The sequence below is a fragment of the Labrus mixtus genome, chromosome 20, assembly GCF_963584025.1.
Source record: "Labrus mixtus chromosome 20, fLabMix1.1, whole genome shotgun sequence".
NCBI classification, from domain to species: domain Eukaryota; kingdom Metazoa; phylum Chordata; class Actinopteri; order Labriformes; family Labridae; genus Labrus; species Labrus mixtus.
The window spans coordinates 9,180,477-9,198,444 of NC_083631.1; the positions used below are offsets into that span (position 1 = coordinate 9,180,477).

Sequence of the window (17,968 nt, forward strand, 5' to 3'; positions counted from 1 at the left end):
TTGCTGCTGCATGTTTCCTGTTCTCCAGGATGTTCTTCACATTGAGATTCTCTTCAACTACACGTAGCATTGATATGAAGAGAGATATTCTCTGCAAGCTTTGCAGAAAGTTTGTGAAGTGAAACTCTTTGGAAACGGGTCAAACAATCCAGTAACAGACACTCAAAGCTGACTTTGTTTTTTACTGATCGTTAGTGATGATTAAACCCGTCGAGCTCAGAAAACATGCTGTACATGAATGAACAACAGAACACTGAAGTGTTTTTCACATATCTTTATTCTTTAAGAATAGAATCAACACAGAATAGTTTAACTCTCACCTATATATTTACTTCAGTACATACACAGAAAAATATTTTGCATCTCTTGTGGTGTTTTTTTTTTCAGATGGCTTTGTGTGTTTTTACGCCACTTGATGTTTAAATCACATCTCGGTGGCTTTTGGCAGCTCTCTCTCTCTCCTCAGGGTGAGCGCTCAGTTTTCTCTCCTCATATGAGCCTCCGCTCGCTCTCTCTCTGCTTCAGCCGCTCGCTGCTCAACGTCACCTTTACACTTTACCTACAGAGGAAAGTAAAACAATGTCAGCAGAGAAACACGGCTCTCATGGTTATCTGTTAAGAAGCTACATCCAGCTAACGTTAGCTTAGCACAATCAAGCAGCTAGCTAACCTAAAGCCCTGAGGATACTTGCTTTTAACTACTAGCTCAGAAAGTGACACTACGCAACCATGAGATGCAATATGAATATGACCACTAGGTGTCGAGTTGTGAAGAGACGGGAAATGACAACATCGGAGACACCAGAGAGCCGCTGCAACAATGTCGGAAAGTTTTTAGGTAAAGTTAACAGATCAAGTCCACAACTACCGCCGTGATCTGAGAGTTAACATTCATGTCGCCATGTTTGTTTACATTACACCATGCTAATCCAGATCCAGGATGATGGACGTGGTCAGCTTGCTGCGTGGTTTGTCGAGGCCGGGGAAATTTACTCGCTAACAGAAAATCCACTCGCATTACGCGCTTGGTGGGTGTGCATTTTTGGACCCTGTGGATGCTCTTTAAAAATCTATTGGAGCAGTTTCAAACCTCTCTGTATCCGATACTTCTCCAACAATGTGGATTAAAAAATAAAAAAGGTACAGGTCTGAAATACTCGGGAAAGGTGTCACATGCTCAGCTTACCCTCCAGGTATGTGCGAGCCACAAACTTGAGCAGCTCGTCGATGAGGATGACGGGGAAGGAGAGCTTCAGCACCATCATCCACTTCTCCACGTTCAGGTGAGTCAGCTTGAAGATCATCTGTGGACGAGTGCAGAGTCGATGCTGACAAACTGAACACACACCAAACATCTGTATGTTCATGTCAGAGCTCATGACTTTCATCAGTGTTTCCCAAATGGTGACGGGGAGCCCCCTGGTGGGCCATGACGGTAATGCAGCAAGTCAGTAAAATAATATATTTAGTGTGTGGGTGGAGAGAGTGAGGTAGGAGGAGCAGAAGGAGATGTGGTGCAGGATGTCACTCACGGGCAGGGGGTCCACATAGATGATCATGAAGTGGAGGGACATGGAGAGCGTCATGGCGCCCACCAGCCAGCCGTTGCTCCAGGGGGGCATACGGATCAGGGACTGGTTCTCTGACAAACTGGGGAGGAGAGAAAGGCAGAGGTGTGAAAATAAAAAGTTAAGAATAAAATAAATACGTAAAACTGATAAAGTTATAAAAAGTCGATTAATGTTCTTAAAGTTAATATTTAAATCAATGTTCACATAGCAGCGCAGACCTGTTGAGAGCGTTGCACATCTCGATGGTGACGAGCACAGACAGAGCCATGGTCATTGGAGGAGCGGCCTCGAACACCTCGCAGCGGATCCCCTCAAAGTCCTCGTTCTCCTCGTGGCACTGCATGAAGTGAGACTGACGGGGAGAGGCACAAAGTCTGAGGACTCGTACATGAACGTTAGTTTGTTGGAGTGAAGTCCACGTGTTTAAAAAAAACTCACCAGCTGGTGGAAGGTGACCATCGGGCCGTCGTCACTGTACAGGAACCACCAGGCTGCTGCTGCTACGGTCGCAGCACCAACGTAACCTGGAGCAGACATTAAAGAGTTAAAGGTGATGAAACAGACTCTTTAAAGAAGTACTAGTGCTGTTTTTTTCTCACCTCCGATGGCCATATATCTGAAGAAGAGCCAGCCGGAGATGAGGGGCTCTTTGGGGGAGCGGGGGGCTTTGCCCATGATGTCCAGGTCAGGGGGGTTGAAGCCCAGAGCGGTGGCGGGCAGACCGTCAGTCACCAGGTTGACCCACAGCAGCTGAACGGGGATCAGAGCCTCGGGGAGACCGAGGGCAGCCGTCAGGAAGATACTGAGAGAGGGAGCGGAGGAAGTTATTCTCTAAACCTTTTCTACTCCTCTCAGAGGTGAGGAGCATCAGAACAACATAATCTAAAACACTATCTGACCTCGTTGTTTATCTAAATGCTGCATTAAAGTGCTACTTCAATAGTTTGAACCCAGCCTGACCTTTAGTAACCTCAGTGCAGGGCAGGGCAACTGGCGGCCATGGGGGCAGGTCAATTAATTGGAAACATGAAGAAAACATGATGAAATCTGCCATGAAATCATGAAAACCAGAAATATTTCCATAATAATATTTGATCACTGGTATATGTTGAGTTAAATTTGAGACATAATTGATTTTAATCGTTTTTGTATTCTACAATTTGGCAGGGAGAATTAAATGAATGTGGCCCTTGCTGTGACCCATCCCTGCCTTAGTGTGTTATTGTTTAGCCATTAGAGCGTTTTTCTTGTGACCTGTTCATCAAATGTTCCTGTAGATTTTGAAACTGAGGACGTTCTAAAAAATGACCCTCGTCTTACACCAGAAATGGTTAGAGCGAGGAGATGACACACTCACCAGACGACCTCGCCCACGTTGGAGGAGATGAGGTAGCGGATGAACTGCTTCATGTTGTTGTAAATGGCGCGGCCCTCCTCGACAGCGGACACGATGGAAGAGAAGTTGTCATCGGCGAGGACCATCTCAGAGGCAGACTTGGCAACGGCAGTGCCAGAGCCCATGGCGATGCCAATCTCCGCCTTCTTCAAGGCGGGGGCATCGTTCACTCCGTCTCCGGTCTTTTGGTAGGAGGAACATGGAGAAGAATTATTATTAAGTTTAATCTAATAACACACAGAACAGAGTGTGGGGTCGTTCCTCTCACCATGGCGGTGATCTCATCGAAGCCCTGCAGGAACTCAACGATCTTTGACTTGTGGGACGGTTCCACTCGGGCGAAGCAGCATGCCTGCCTGACGGCTTTCTTCTGATCGTACAGCGAGAGGTCATCAAACTCACGCCCGGTGAAGGCCTTCCCGGTGACGTCCTCGTCCTCGGTGAAGATGCCGATACGACGGCAGATGGCCACGGCTGTACCTTTGTTGTCGCCTGGGGAGAGAGAAACATCGTCTGTGTTTGTTTGATATTTTCACACAAAGAGTTAAATTAAGAGTTAAAACGACTTCTGACCAGTGATCATGATGACTCTGATGCCTGCAGCTCTGCACAGCTCGATGGAGCTCATGACTTCTTTACGAGGAGGGTCGAGCATGCCGACACAGCCCACAAAGGTCAGGTCAGTCTGCAGGGAGAAAGGAAACATTTTAGTGTTGCTTTAGAGATTCTGATCGTCTCTCGTCGTATTTCAGCCTCAGTGTTTTGTTTTCACCTCGTAGTCTACGAACTTGGTGGAGTCCTCCAGGATCATCTCCTCCTTCCTCATTGGAGAGTCTCGGGTGGCCAGAGCCAGACAGCGGAGGGTGTCTCGTCCGGTTCCCCACTCCTTGATGACAGACAGGATGTGGTCTTTGACGGGGCCGGTCAGGGGGACACGGGAGGTGCCAACACGCACGTACGTACAGCGGTCGATGACGCCCTCCGGAGCGCCCTGATGACACAGATAAGACGGTAGAAAACATTTTATCAGGTTAGCTATAATGTCATCATTTCTGTTCTGTGGCTTTTTTTTTCTTCTTTTTTTTTAAATCTGCAAATGTTAGCATGCTAACACACTTAGCTGTGATGGTGAACATGAAGTTAGCATTTAGCTCTATGCCCTGCTATGCTAACATAAAGGCTCATAATGTGTTTGTGTTTCTGTGTCACACACTGACCTTGACAAACATCTTGTTCCCCACGGGCGCTTTGGCAGATTTGGCAGGAGAGCAGTACACTGACATGGACTTTCTGTCTCTGGAGAACTCCAGAGTGAATTCTTTTTTCATCAGCTGCTTGATCACCTGTTGGAGGAGGAGACAGGTTAGAGGATCAGAACGATTAGAGGTCACATTTTCAGGGTTCATTATTGTTTTTATACCGACTCCTGAGGGAGATATCTGTCTCTCCAGTCCTTAGCTGCTAAAGTATTACTTTGTTGTCATTACACAAAATGTAACAGAATTTAAGAAATGCTTCACTTTTAAGTAAACAAACTTCAGGCTCCACAGTTACACAGAAAACATGCTTTCCAGTCAAACACTGTATTTATAATTAAATATTGTTAACTGCTCAGTTGATAAAGAATAGAGACATTTGTTTATTTGTTAGGATCCCCATTAGCTGTACCTGAGAGCTCAGCTATTCTTCCTTGGGTCCACATTATAAAACATTAACATGAATATAGAATGAACATTTGAAAAACAGAATTAAGCACTACAGTCCACACAAACCATCACAGACATTAAATGGAATACACTGTAAATGTAGAAATTAAGAAAATTATATTGCAATCTAAATTTGGATGAAAGCTGCTGTATTTCTTCTTCATTGGTGGATTAAGCCGTCAAACATGACCTTAACATGACCTTGTGTATCACCTTCATTTAGACCTCAACTGACCTGTCTTTTGTGTTACACTAAAATGTTTTTTTAGAATTCCTTTAAAAGAATTGTATGTATTTTACAGTTCTTTTAAAAGGGATTTTATATTTTAAAGTGATTTTTATTCCTTAATCTTGCCTTGTTTATTATTCTATGACCTGCCTGTTTTTATATTTGCTGTCCTTGTAAAGCACTTTGTAACTTGTTTTTGAAAAGTGCTCTATAAATAAAGATTATTATTATTATTATTATTACATGAGATGATATACGTCAAACTGTAAGGTATCTTTAGTGTACTCACTGAGCAGCAGGCGTTGGCCCTCTCGACCTTGGACAGGCCTCGGACTTCAGAGTTGAACACGTTCATCTTCTCCACCAGACAGGACAGAGCGGTCTCAGTGGCCTCGCCCACCTTCTCGTAAATACCTTTAGACTGCATCGCGGAGACATAAGACAGAATCAGGGCGTGTTCTATTAAAGTCGCTCATCGTGAAAATATAAATATCATGACATGTTGTGCAGACCTCGTTGTAGTCCAGAGACGAGTCGTTGCACAGAGCGCAGATGGTCGCCAGCTCAACCAGCCCGTCGAACTGTCCGCACCTCACAGACGAGCCGTTCTTTGTTCTGAGGAAAGAGACAGAAATAAGGAAGATGAAGAGTTGCTGATGGTGTTTATACATGTGAACGGTGTTAGGATATCAACATTTAACTCTGCAGTACTTACACATCTCCCTCAGGTGTGTACTTAGAACCTGAGATCTCAAACTGACCGAGTGACACGCCTTCACCCTCGACTTTATCGATGACGAACATCTGCATGAACACATGACGAGTAAACGTTTCTGAATTAATCCAGCTTCTGCTTCATGACTGAACTGGAGTGTGTTTGTTGCACCTCTTACCTTAGTCACACACATCTGGTTGGTGGTGAGGGTGCCGGTCTTGTCGGAGCAGATGACTGAGGTGCAGCCGAGCGTCTCCACGGAGGGCAGGCTTCTGACGATGGCGTTCTTCTTGGCCATACGGCGAGTTCCCAGAGCGAGACAGGTGGTGATGACAGCGGGAAGACCTGCGACGGAAAGAAAGAGAGGGAGACTGAATCAAAGACAAAATAACTTCTGAGAAAGAGGCAGGTTGGAAAGTGAACGAAACGTTTAGAGGAACTTCTTAAGACAAAAACATAGAGGTCAACAGAGGCAGCCAAGGTCATGTTACATCTGCTGTACGAGATATTTAGTGATGGATACTGATTCTGACTCTGATTCTGGATAATCCAAAGAATCTTCTTTTATGTGTTTATTGTAACAGCGTCGGAACTGTTGGGAAGGTGGGAAGAAATTATGTAATAAGTTCTTTTAAATGCATCAAAGCTGATATAACTGCCTTGTTTTTAAAATCTAAGAAGCAGAGAATACAGATATTTATGTTTAAATGCAGGGGGGGGGGGGGGGGGGGGGGGGGGGGCGGGGGGGGGGGGTATTTGTACTTTGTATCTCTCCCTCTCTGGAGGTGGATGATCTGACGTGTCTGTTTAAAGCCAGCTGGTCTTCGGGGACTTGATGCCACCGGGCAGGCTGACAAAAATGGTGTCCCCCTGACAGTCCTTCACACATCAGCTGGATGAGACCCAGACTCTGTGTTGTCTGAGGTATTCCTGCTGGAGGCCACTCAGACAGATCTGTGTTCAGATGCCTGGCCTCAGTCTGCTCTGACGACGGTGCAGACGTCTGGATGTGTTCCAGTTTGCTGACATTGTGTCTATGTTTGCAGATGATGCTGTTTGTTTGGCATCATCAGGATGTTCCCTCTGGTGAGTATTGGCCGAGCAGCAACGCAGAGTGCTGAGGAATTAAACCAATATATAACTGTCAACAACTGCAGTTCCTCAAACGTCCACCTGAGGCAGTCTCTCAAAGTGTTCAGTTTATTGTCCAACAAGTCTGACCTCCAGTTACTTCAGTGATTGAAATTATACCAAACACCGAGAAGAAAAGGAACAAAATAAAAGAGAATTGACAAATTTTCTTAACTCAACCGGGATAAGCCCTTATCCTGATTTAGGGAAACCTGATTCTGCTCCCTGGAGAATACGCCTTCTCCCGGTTTCTGACAGCCTGCGACTACCTGTACAGACGCCAAATGACGTATCAGCAAGACAAACATGGCGGTTGCAACAAGAGCGTCTTCTTCTGGAGCGACAAAGAAACTGAGTTTTGTCTTTTGGTAAAGAAATAATTAAATATAATCTGAAGTTTAGATGGAGAGAGCATCCAAATGCTGACCTGTTAAAGTCTGTGGGGAACAGGATAGAGGCAGCCGGGTGCCCAACACTTACAATCGAGCAAATAAGGTCAGCGTGGAAAGTACTGAAGAAACATCACTACGTCGCCAAACATCAGGATAAAAACAGGATACAAGTATTTATCATTTGTTCAGGGATATGAATAACCAGGTTTCCATGTTTGGATGGAAACACCTGAACGCTTGTATCCTGATTCCTTTCACAAATGCCGTCACACTCTCAAAGACTGTTAGCAGACTTTGATGTGTAAAATCTGTGGCTTCCCTTTTTACTGACTGTTTACTAAAGTAAAACATCAACCAATGAACTGTATCCCATTCTGATGGATTTACAGCTGCAGCATCACGTCGATGATCTACAACTTCAGATATGATAATCTTCTTGGGCAAACAAATGAAAGTCGATCGGGGGGGGGGGTTACCTTCAGGGATGGCAGCCACCGCCAGAGCCACAGCGATCTTAAAATAGTAGATGGCACCGCGGAACCAGGAGCCTCCGTGCACGGGGTCGTTGAAATGTCCGATGTTGATGATCCACACGGCCACACAGATGAGGGAGATGACCTGGAGGACAGGCAGACACAGGGGTGTGCGGGACAGAAGCTGCAGCATTAATATGTGTGTGAAGGTATCTTAAGTTTGAAGTTTGATGTAAATGAATAAATCTAGAAGAGTCAGCGTACTGACCTTGGACAGCTGCTCTCCAAACTCGTCCAGTTTCTGCTGCAGAGGCGTCTTCTCCTGCTCCGTTGCAGCCATCTGGTCACGAATCTTTCCAATCTCAGTGGAGACTCCCGTCGCGACGGCGATACCGGTGGCTTTTCCAGCGGCGATGTTTGTACCCTGAAGAGAGTTTTAAGAGAGGGAGAAAAAAAAATGTAAACATTTTAAAAAGCAAACTCAAGACCTGCCTTTTTAGTAGAGCTTTTAACTGAATCTCATTTCATCTAGTTTTATTACATTTTGAACCTCCTGCGTTTCCTCATTTAGAACAAATGATAGCGTTTCCTCAGTACCTGTTCTTATCTAGTTATTTTTACCTTAGTTTTTGGATTGTGGGATAGGGGTGGGGGAGGGAGTCATGTTGTTGCTGTTAGATTAAATGTTGATGTAAAGCACTTTGGGATACATTTGTTATATTAAAAGTGCTATACAAATAAAGTTTGATTGATTGATTGATTGATTCTTTAGATAAACATCAACAACCCCTCACTGGCTCGCCATGAATTTTCCGATGGTCATCAGGTCAGAAATGTGTACAAAACTTTGCTTTATGACCCGAGAAGACAAACAGAAATGATGTTCACAGCAGCTTCTACTGGCTGGACCAGAAACATTAAAAAACATCACAGTAGGATATTTGTGTTGAACATCAGCATTGTCAGGTTTTCCTGATTTAAAACTGTCAGAGGTTATGTTGAAATATGATAAATGAAAGTCGACGTTTGTCAAAGATAAGAAGTTTGTATGATTTGCAAAAAAGTGGAATACAGCTAAGGGTTCAGTCGGGCAACTGGAAGGTTGGGGGTTCGATCCCCAGCTCCTGCAGCAACATGTTCAATGTGCCCTCGGGTAAGACACTTAACCCCAAGTTGTCCCTGCTGCCTTTTCAGCGCTCTATGAATGTGTATGAATGGATTAGTTACTTCTGATTGTCACTTTACTCAGCAGACTCTACCATCAGTGTGTGAATGTGTAGGTGTGACCTGCGGTGTAAAAGTGCTTTGAGTAGTCAGAAGACTAGAAAATAAATATACAAGCTCAAGTCCATTATCCATGTGTTTGTTTCTCCTACTTTGATAAATTAAACCTCTTTTACAAAGTTGTGTTGAGGCAAAGTTTCTAATGGACACCTGACAAAGAAAAGTTGGTGCAATGGCACAAACAAAGTGATGCAGGAAAAAGACTTACAGAGAACAGCATGTTCTTCTTGTCCTGGTTGACGGCTCGGAGGTCGGGGACGGCGTCGGTGTGTTTGATCACACTGACAGACTCACCTGTAGGGGGAGACACAAGTTATTGTTTGGGAGGGGGGGGTCAGGTTAAGAAGCAGGCAATGAAAAGGTGTTCACTTCTCTGTCACACCTACCAGTGAGAATGGACTGGTCCACACGCAGGGTTGTAGATTTGATGGAGATGAGCCTGATGTCAGCTGGCACTTTGTCACCAACTGATGTCCACACAAACAGAAACACAGAAACTTAGATTACTTAGTACTAATTTTACCCGTCAGCTTCTTTACACCCTTTTAGGAGTCGTTTCAATCTATTTATCTATTCCCACAGCGATGATTCAACGTGCTAGAATTTGAGTTTTTGAAGTATTCTGACTATTTATTGTGCAGGAAGTCATCATTTGTCTTTATCAGTCCTAGACCGACACTCTGACAGAAACCTCGATACCGCGGCACACCTGCTCATGGTTTCCGTCTTTGTTGATACAGAACAGTGAAAGCTCTTAGTGTCTTGATGCCTGATAGAGTAAATATATGTAATGAATTGATCTGCTTTTGCCTCTCTGTGCAGGATTACAGTCGCCTAAAAGCAGCTTCATATCCGTCTGACTGCATCATTACAGCAGCATGGATGGATGGATGGATGGATGGATGGGGGGGGGTGCAGGGTTGATTGACTGGTTTTAGCACCCTGCATGGAGTGTTGTTGTTGAAAACTGAAACCACAGTCAGAGACAGAGGGAGAGTGAGACCTTGGGGAGATCATGAAGCGAAGAGAACAGGTGTAGAGCAGACAGAGGAGCGAGGCGATATTAAGTTTATTTATACTCAAGCTTGTTTTTTTTTTTTCTTCCAGCAGCAGAGTTCCTTCAGTTCCCCTCCACCCCTTGTTTCGGTCGCTGCCTTAAAAGGGCCTGTGTTCGTTCTCAAGGACAACAGGAGCCATGTGCACGTGCAGAGAAGCTTAAGGATATTTAGGAGCTCAGAGACTCTCACTGAGATCAGGCCGAGCAGGCTGACTGCAGACACGGTCCTGCTTTCTCGTGCAAAAGTCTTCTGTTTGTAAGGGAGGACATACCTGTAATCTGAACTGTTAGTGAGTCTGTATATCAAAGACTGAGACATCTTGGAAAAGCAGCAAAGCTGATTTAATTTTTGTGGTGTGCTTTGTAATTTCATTGAATTTTCTATTGTTACCCTTTTACATTCTATCTTTGCATTTTGCATTAAAACATGTTAATTTTTTAAAGTTTGTAAAGTATGAAAAGATGAAGGGGATACATTCTCAAGGGGACACAAAGAGCTGATGTGAACATGCAGAGCTGTTGTGAGTTTCCACACGCTGACCTTTAACCCTGCATGGCTAAAGTTAGCCTACATGTTCATGCTTTGAATTATACATCAATTTAAAGATAACTTAGTAACACCTCATTTGAAGGAGTTTCTGTGGACTGTCAGTAATCTAACAAGCTTATCACCGCTGCATCCAGATTCCAGCACTTCTCACTCCTCACATGTTTTCAGTGAATAAATGGACGTTGAGAAAATGTAACAGTGACAAAAAAAACCTCTTTAAGTTTAAGAAATCTTACCGGAAACCTCAACCACATCACCGGGACAAATCTCCCTGGCCTTGATCCTCTGCACACTCTTCCTGTCCGACCGGTAAACTTTCCCCATCTCAGGCTCGTACTCCTTCAGAGCCTCAATGGCACTCTCTGCGTTACGCTCCTGTTGCAAAAATAATCACATAAAAGGTGAGATGACTGTCTGTCTGAGTGAAGAGCAGATCAAGCAACAACCTCCCAAGACTTGCAGACTGCAGTTCCTCCAGTGTCCTCTAGAGTCTGTCTCCTGCAATGAGTCAGTCCCCATAGAGCCCCATGTTAAAATGTCCAACTTTACAGCTGCAGTTCCTCCAGTGTCCACTAGAGTCTGTCTCCTGCAGTGAGTCAGTCTCCATAGAGCTCCATGTTAAAATAAACATGTTTACAGTCTGGTACAAAAACAGTTTGAGTCTCTAGAGCTAATTTGTCTCTTCAACTGTACAGGCTGAATGTTTATACAACTCACTCATTATATTAAGGTTTAATGTGATGTAGAATTAGGGGGCGTGGCCTCTTTGAGTGACAGGTGGGAGCTGCTAGCTGTCTGCTAGGTCCCCTCAGCTCATTCAGTCCCTGACCTTTAACCTCTGGGCCGTGTTTGTGCTGTTGGAGCCTTTTGGAGATCTGTTCATGTAAATATCAGACTAATAATCTGTCTCTCTGTGAGCTCCACTTTTTACAACCAGTCACATTAGAGCATTATTTTATTTACCTATGAGCACTCATTAGCAGGTATGTTGGTTGTAATTGTCTAGATCTGATAAATAAACCACTGCAGTCAGTTACCACTGCAAATTGAGATATAACACTTTTTCTGTTTAACCAGCTGATTCAGCAACATAACATAACTTAATGTTTGCTAACTCCCACTCAAGCTCCACCCTCTCTTCCTAATATGGTCAATACTGTCTCTGGAAAACAAAGATGGCAGCAGCAAAAAAAAAAAGTGAGCTCAAGGTTTCCAGAGGGCAGTGGACAAAGCAGAGGACTGCTGAACAACAGGTTGATGACAGGAGTCACACGGCCTGATGTTCAGTCGCTGGTTCCTTCCAAGGCTGCACTCTACCGCCTCAAAGTGTAAAGCCCGACTTATGCCAGCAGCCCTCCCTCTCCCCTCTCTACCCATGTGTGAATCCTTGTGCATAGTTTCCAAATGACTGCTGCAGGGACGATATGAACCCCCCCTCCACACACACACACACACACAGAAACGCACACAACCCCAGTCTGTGGTAACCTGATCGGCCTCTGTATTTTTACTGTGGATTGTAACAAAGCAGAGCAGCAGTTTGAGCCTTCAAGGAAGGATGGGAGAGAGTCCCTCACCCCTCCTCTCCTCTACGCTCCCCTGTCCCCTCAACTCTTCCCCCGTTAGCTTAACCTTCCACCTTTTCACCTTCTGCTGACGTCAGGCCTCTTGTTTTGGATTCTCTCGAACTCTGGGTGGAGTGTGTGTGTGTGTGTGTGTGTGTGTGTGTGTGTGTGTGTGCTCAGCGTAAAGGACACAGGCTGTGTGTGATTTATAGTGTGTGACTGTTTCTAAGTATATGAGGCTATTTAGGTGTGTGTAAAAGACTGCCTTCAGAGCCAGGTATGTGTCCTTGTGATTGCATTGTTCCTAAGTGTGTGTGTGTGTGTGTGTGTGTGTGTGTGTGTGCCTGCGTGTGCGTGCTCACTCACTGACCTGCCACACTCCAACGACAGCATTTGCAATGAGGATGAGGAGGATGACGAAGGGCTCAACAAAGGCAGTGACTGTTTCCTCACCTTCCTCGAACCAGGCCAGCACCTGAAGGGAGAAAAGCAGAAAAGCAGACTTTAATAAAAATACCTGACACTTCATGTTGATTGTTTAGACGGACGACTTCGATGAAGAAAAAGACAGTAATAATCAGTTAGTACATCTTTTTTTTACTCTAAATCAAAAGTCTAGTGTAAATACATAGACTTTTAAATTCCACCCCAAGATCAAGAAAGATGATGAGTTTAAAGTACTCCAGTGTGTCAAGATATGGAGAGAGATCAATCCTCATCCTCACATTGAAAAAGGAACATATCTGAGCAGTTTTTACTTTAAATATCTCTAACATGAATCATTTATCAAATGTGTGTGGGTTAATTTTCTGTGGATTGCATGTCAACTGATTCAGCTTATTAATTTACACCATTTCAAGCCATCAAAACTGATTCCATCCTGGCTGAACGAGACAATAACACAAAGAAAAGACGAGAACATGTCAGCGCCTGAACTCGCTCGCTGCTGACAAGTGGCATCAGTAACTCTGGTTTTAACACAGTGTTCTTTTTACACTCGTATCTGTACATGTATTTGACTTAAGCATGTACATATATATATGTATATATTCTGTGCTCTGTGATCCTCGCTGTGTGTAAGCCTGGGATACGCTTCTTGGAACAGCAGGTCTTTAAGTCTGCTGTGCACCTGCTGCTCTGGGCGAGAGTCTTATCTTTTATTGTCCAGCTTTAAACACAAACATAAAATAGTCACGACGAGGAGCTATTTACGACTACCGTTAGTGGATCAAATGACATTTCACTTTGTTGCCGCTTATGTCATCGTATGGGAGAAGTCTTTCCCCCTCCATGTGAGTCCTTTTAAACCTATAGTCTAACACGTGTGCGGGCCTGTGAGCGAGGCGGGGGTCCCTGGTTGCTAACGCAGGTCTGTTTCGGAAAGGCTCCATGTTGACATTGACACAGATTAGCTGCAGGCCAGCGGAGCACGGAGAGAGAGGGAGCCTCTTCCCTCCTCCTGCAGCTCTGAAGCTTCTCTCTCATCATCACCGTGTTTTCCATTCACCTGCTTGTCATCTCACGTCTTTTCTCACCCCTTTCCCAAAAATAGTCTCTCTTCTCACTCCTTCTCTCTGGTCTGTCTTCGCCCTGCTTCTCTTCAAAGACACAATCGATCTCCAGAATGAGAGTCAGAGGCTGTCAGCACGCCGCAGCGGTACGACATTCCTGTGTGTATGAATAGGACGAGCGAGTATCTGCAGTATTTACTGTTCTCTCTTTTAGAAACTGTATACGACTCTGAATCTATTGCTCTCGTTTGTCATCGTAACAAACAATGCCATTGTGCAACTCTATCCCCGACTCGCCGTCACCACCTCCACCCTCCTCTCCACCTCTCACTCTCTCCCGCTGATACTGCGAGCCGCTGCTCGTTCCTTCCATCACTGACCTTTGTCCAAGGATACAGTTTCTCATCCTGGCCCGAGACTTTCTTAAAATAAAGCTCCTGCCATGCATACATGCACACACACACAGTCCATCTCTCTCAGTCTTTTAGTCTTTCTCTTTATCTTGTTCTCTCCATTTTACACACACAAACTCACACAAACTCACACGCAGGCATCAGGCCTTCTAAGGCCATCCTGACAGCTGAGCAGGGAGGCCAGAGGGCAGAAATGGAGGATTAAGACAGCGTGTGTAGCACGACTCTCCTCCACAAAACTGTTGTGGAGAGAGCAACAGTGTGTGTGTGTGTGTGTGTGTGTGTGTGTGTGTGTGTGTGTGTGTGTGTGTGTGTGTGTGTGTGAGTATTGGGGGGGGGGGGGGGGATTCCTCGTGTAAATGAGTGAGGACACAGGTCCACATGTAATTCAATAACTGTGTGTGTGTGAGTGTAATCACAAAGACAAAGAGTTGAGGAGTCGGGACAGATGCAGCTCAGAGTTCTGTCGGCCTCTTCATGATTTATTATTATTCTGCATGTTTGCTTTTCATGAACTTTATTCTTCTTTTATTCCATCCTATCCTCATTAAGATGCAGAAACAAGATATGACCTCCTTAACTTTGACTTTGAGGAGATTATAAAGGACTCTGTAGCATCTCAAGCGTCTCTTTAAGGCGTTCAAACTAAGATACCGACCTTACATTAACATAACATACGTAAAGTGGTACGATTGGTGGAGCTATTTATGGCTGATGGTTATGGACCTTCTCATTGGTCAGCTGCAATATGCTGATAGGGCTGAAATGTCCGAAATGTAATCTTGTCAAAAAGAAAACACATTTCCAGTGTGATCTGAGTCTTCAATCAATCATAATAATTGTATGACATTATCTCCTTGATTACTTTTTGAGCTCAATAAAAAAAAAAACTGCAACAGCTCTGAACTGTTTAAAGAAAATGTCTTGTCTTTGGAGAACGTTTCATTTTATTGATTAGTTAAGTTAAGTGTAAAAAAGAAATCTGGACAAATCAGTTTTTGTTTTCAACATATGATTGTTAAGCACATGATGAGCCTTTTCTGAAACCTTTTTTGGTTATAATAGAAAAACAGAAAACTGAACAAACTCACAAAAGAGATGCAGGCGGCCAGCAGTAAGATTCTGACCAACAGGTCCTCAAACTGTTCAGCCACCAACTCCCAGATGGTCTTTCCTGTTGAGAGGATACGTCACATCACTAAAAGTACAAATATCTACAGTAAGCATGTGCACACAATCATGTAATGCCACTTTTCCCGGCATGAGGGGCTGCAGCAAAAAGAGGCGGGGTTACACACTGGACTGTTCGCCAGTCAAACACAGCGCTCACATTCACACCTACGGGCAATTTAGAGTCAGCAGGTAACCTAACGAGCATGTCTTTAGACTGTGGGAGGACGCCGGAGTACCTGGAGAGAACCCACACATGCACGGGGAGAACATGCAAACTCCACACAGAGAGACTCCTGTCAGACGGGGATTCAAACCAGGAACCTCCTCGCTGTGAGGCGACAGCGCTGATCACTCAGAACCACCGTGAAGCCCCTTTGTCAATTCATATACTTTTAATATGATGACCTGTTTGTTGGAAAATGTCTTTACAATCTTCATTTGACATGCAGGATTAATGAGCCAACAAGGGTTTGTTTACTTCTCTCTGTCACATCTAAATGCTCAATGAAATTATAGTTTCTGTTTCAAAGCCAAACAAACGCCAATCAAACACCAGTCACTGATTGACCTTGGATCTACAGATTTCCCAACATGCATGTTGGGTAAACATGTGATTGTTATCAGTTTGGGTCGTCCCGGGCACTCGGGTGGGAACAGAGGAAGGAGCTAATGACAGGTGTTGAATGAATGGCGTGGCATCACAGGAAGTGAGGGCAACAGCTGTGAGTTAAGAGATTAACTGTGAGATATAAACGTGAATAATTAAAGAATTAAGTGTTTAAAGTGGACTCACCCTCCTCTGCCGGCAGCTCTGTGGGAGAGAGAGAGAGAGAGAGAGAGAGAGAAACTTAGTATGAATCAAACCACAACAAAGCGAACATCACAGAACAGAAACTACTCATCCCAAAGTTTATGAGCTAAATATTGTGTCTGACCTTCACAGTGACCCTAATTACCCTGTTATTCTAGTAAACTGTTACACTGTCAACATCCATTTACCAGCTGAGATACTCGACACCAAATACACTCGCTGCAACCTGTTCAGCCTTTTTAATAGCACGATAAGCAAGAAAAAGTGACCCTATTAACATGCTCACAAAGATGCATTGTACTTCTCACTTGACTTGATGCTCTAGTTCGACAGCTATTTGTTATAAACCCTTTTAACAATCAATATTTAAATATGTGAAAATACATTAATTATGCATGTCTGTCCTTGGGCTAGCAGCGTCTTCAGCTGCCCTGAAAACAGCTGAGCTTAGTGAAATACTTTTACACCTTTATAGAAAAAACGGAAAGATAAGTGTGATGATGACAGCGGAGCCTCTGTGCTTTCTGTTCGATTGATTTTTATAGTTACTCGTCAAACAGTTAAATGTTGTCAATTCAGTGAAGTTTGTGCATAAAAGTAAAATAAATCGCTTTAGCTGTTTATGCCACTTCAATTTGTCATCCTCATCTCTCTTAAGTATTGAGGGAGAGTGGGTGATGTTGGTGCACCAAACACATGCTGCTGAGACCAGCAGTGAGGATGCTACCTTCCCGTTCTGTGATTCCTCAACTGCTTAGAAACCATCTATCCATCCAGCCAAAGCAGACAATGCAGAATAGTATGAAGCAAAAAATACATTCTTTGCAACCAGTACACCAATGTTAAAGCTTTTTTAAAACTGCAGCTCTGATCAACTTCTTGTGAAGTGATTTCAGGGTCAGAACCATCTAAATGTTAAGTATTTTTAACATGCTACACGCAAATTTCATCCTCAAGTTGACTTTTTGGCACATTAACGAAGGTGTTTTGGGTTTCCCTGAAAACAATAGCGGGTTATTTGTCTTTTCAAGACATTTTTTAACTTCAACTTTTAACCAGCTGAGAAGCCAGTGCCACACCGATAAGCACACTAATCACTCAATCCACCCATCTTTCTCTCCCTCACCGTTGAAGCCGTACTTGTCCAGGTTTTTCTTGACCTGCTCAGGTGAGAGGCCGATTTCTTCAGTGACGCCAAAGTAGGACAGGACATCGTCCGACTCTTTGGTGTGTGCGTTCTCCATCTTGGCTGAAACGGAGAGGCTTCAGAACAGAAACACAAACATTCACATCAGTCTGAGCCACCTCATACTGAAACTTGTAAAAAAAAACAAAAAATAATGTATCTGTGTGCACCCACCACTTTCTTGAAGCGTGGGATCGGGATTAAAAACTGGCAACCCCCCTGCGTTCACACTTGCTCTCACTCGACCCCCTCTCTCTCTCTCTCTCTCTCTCTCTCTCTCTCTCTGGGCTGGTGCTCTCCTCTCGGAGCCCTGGACTGACAGAAAGTGCAACCCGGCAAACTGTCCTGAAAAGTTTTATACACATGAAAAAGTGGCCTCATTGGTGCTTGCCCACCGTGCACTCACCTCTCATTGGCTGAGGTCGACACAAATAGGTGGGCAGGGGTGGCCCTTTGGTAAAGAATAGGATAGGAGGACGGAGGGGCTGAAGGGGGAGAGGGCAACAACTGCAGAGGGGATTGCTGCCTGGCAAGCTGGAAATAAGATGTGCAAAAGAGAGAATGCATGGTCAGGACAATGGGGGGGACAGTGATGAGAGCATGACAGAGAAATACTCTGAATGAACGACACTCATTCACTCAACAAGTGAAAACTGGGAGGCTCTCAATGTCTCCAGGGTGTCAAAGACAAATGAAGTTAGTTCAATAAATATTTGTATTTTTACATGAATATAATATTTATGCCAACAAAGCTGGATGAACTTTCCCGCCTTATCCAGGGACATGTCTCAATCATAGTGTGATG

General features: G+C 44.3%; 1 protein-coding gene across 1 annotated transcript; it reads right to left on the reverse strand.

Moving 5' to 3' along the window:
- Positions 1-259: 259 nt before the first annotated feature.
- atp2a1 (ATPase sarcoplasmic/endoplasmic reticulum Ca2+ transporting 1) lies at positions 260-17,502 on the reverse strand. The gene is made up of 25 exons (XM_061026345.1): positions 17,338-17,502; positions 17,104-17,240; positions 15,960-15,977; positions 15,085-15,167; positions 12,440-12,544; positions 10,741-10,879; positions 9,284-9,364; positions 9,106-9,191; positions 7,882-8,037; positions 7,617-7,758; positions 5,796-5,962; positions 5,618-5,706; positions 5,415-5,517; positions 5,192-5,323; positions 4,185-4,310; positions 3,740-3,958; positions 3,541-3,652; positions 3,236-3,459; positions 2,929-3,149; positions 2,171-2,373; positions 2,010-2,095; positions 1,790-1,923; positions 1,533-1,650; positions 1,187-1,304; positions 260-559 (listed from the first exon to the last, which is right to left on the reverse strand). Exons 2-25 carry the CDS (start codon positions 17,219-17,221, stop codon positions 549-551), a joined length of 2,991 nt encoding a protein of 996 aa, XP_060882328.1. The 5' UTR covers positions 17,222-17,240; positions 17,338-17,502; the 3' UTR covers positions 260-548.
- Positions 17,503-17,968: the final 466 nt, after the last annotated feature.

What these genes read in the sequence shown, in the direction of transcription:
- atp2a1 (XM_061026345.1), bottom strand. Translation starts at nt 17,221, where the DNA reads ATGGAGAACGCACACACCAAAGAGTCGGACGATGTCCTGTCCTACTTT. An exon ending in AGAAGAACATGCTGTTCTCT is followed by an intron (nt 8,038 to 9,105) that starts GTAAGTCTTTTT and finishes AACTCTCTTCAG; the next exon opens with GGTACAAACATCGCCGCTGG. An exon ending in TGGTCACCTTCCACCAGCTG is followed by an intron (nt 1,924 to 2,009) that starts GTGAGTTTTTTT and finishes TCTCCCCGTCAG; the next exon opens with TCTCACTTCATGCAGTGCCA.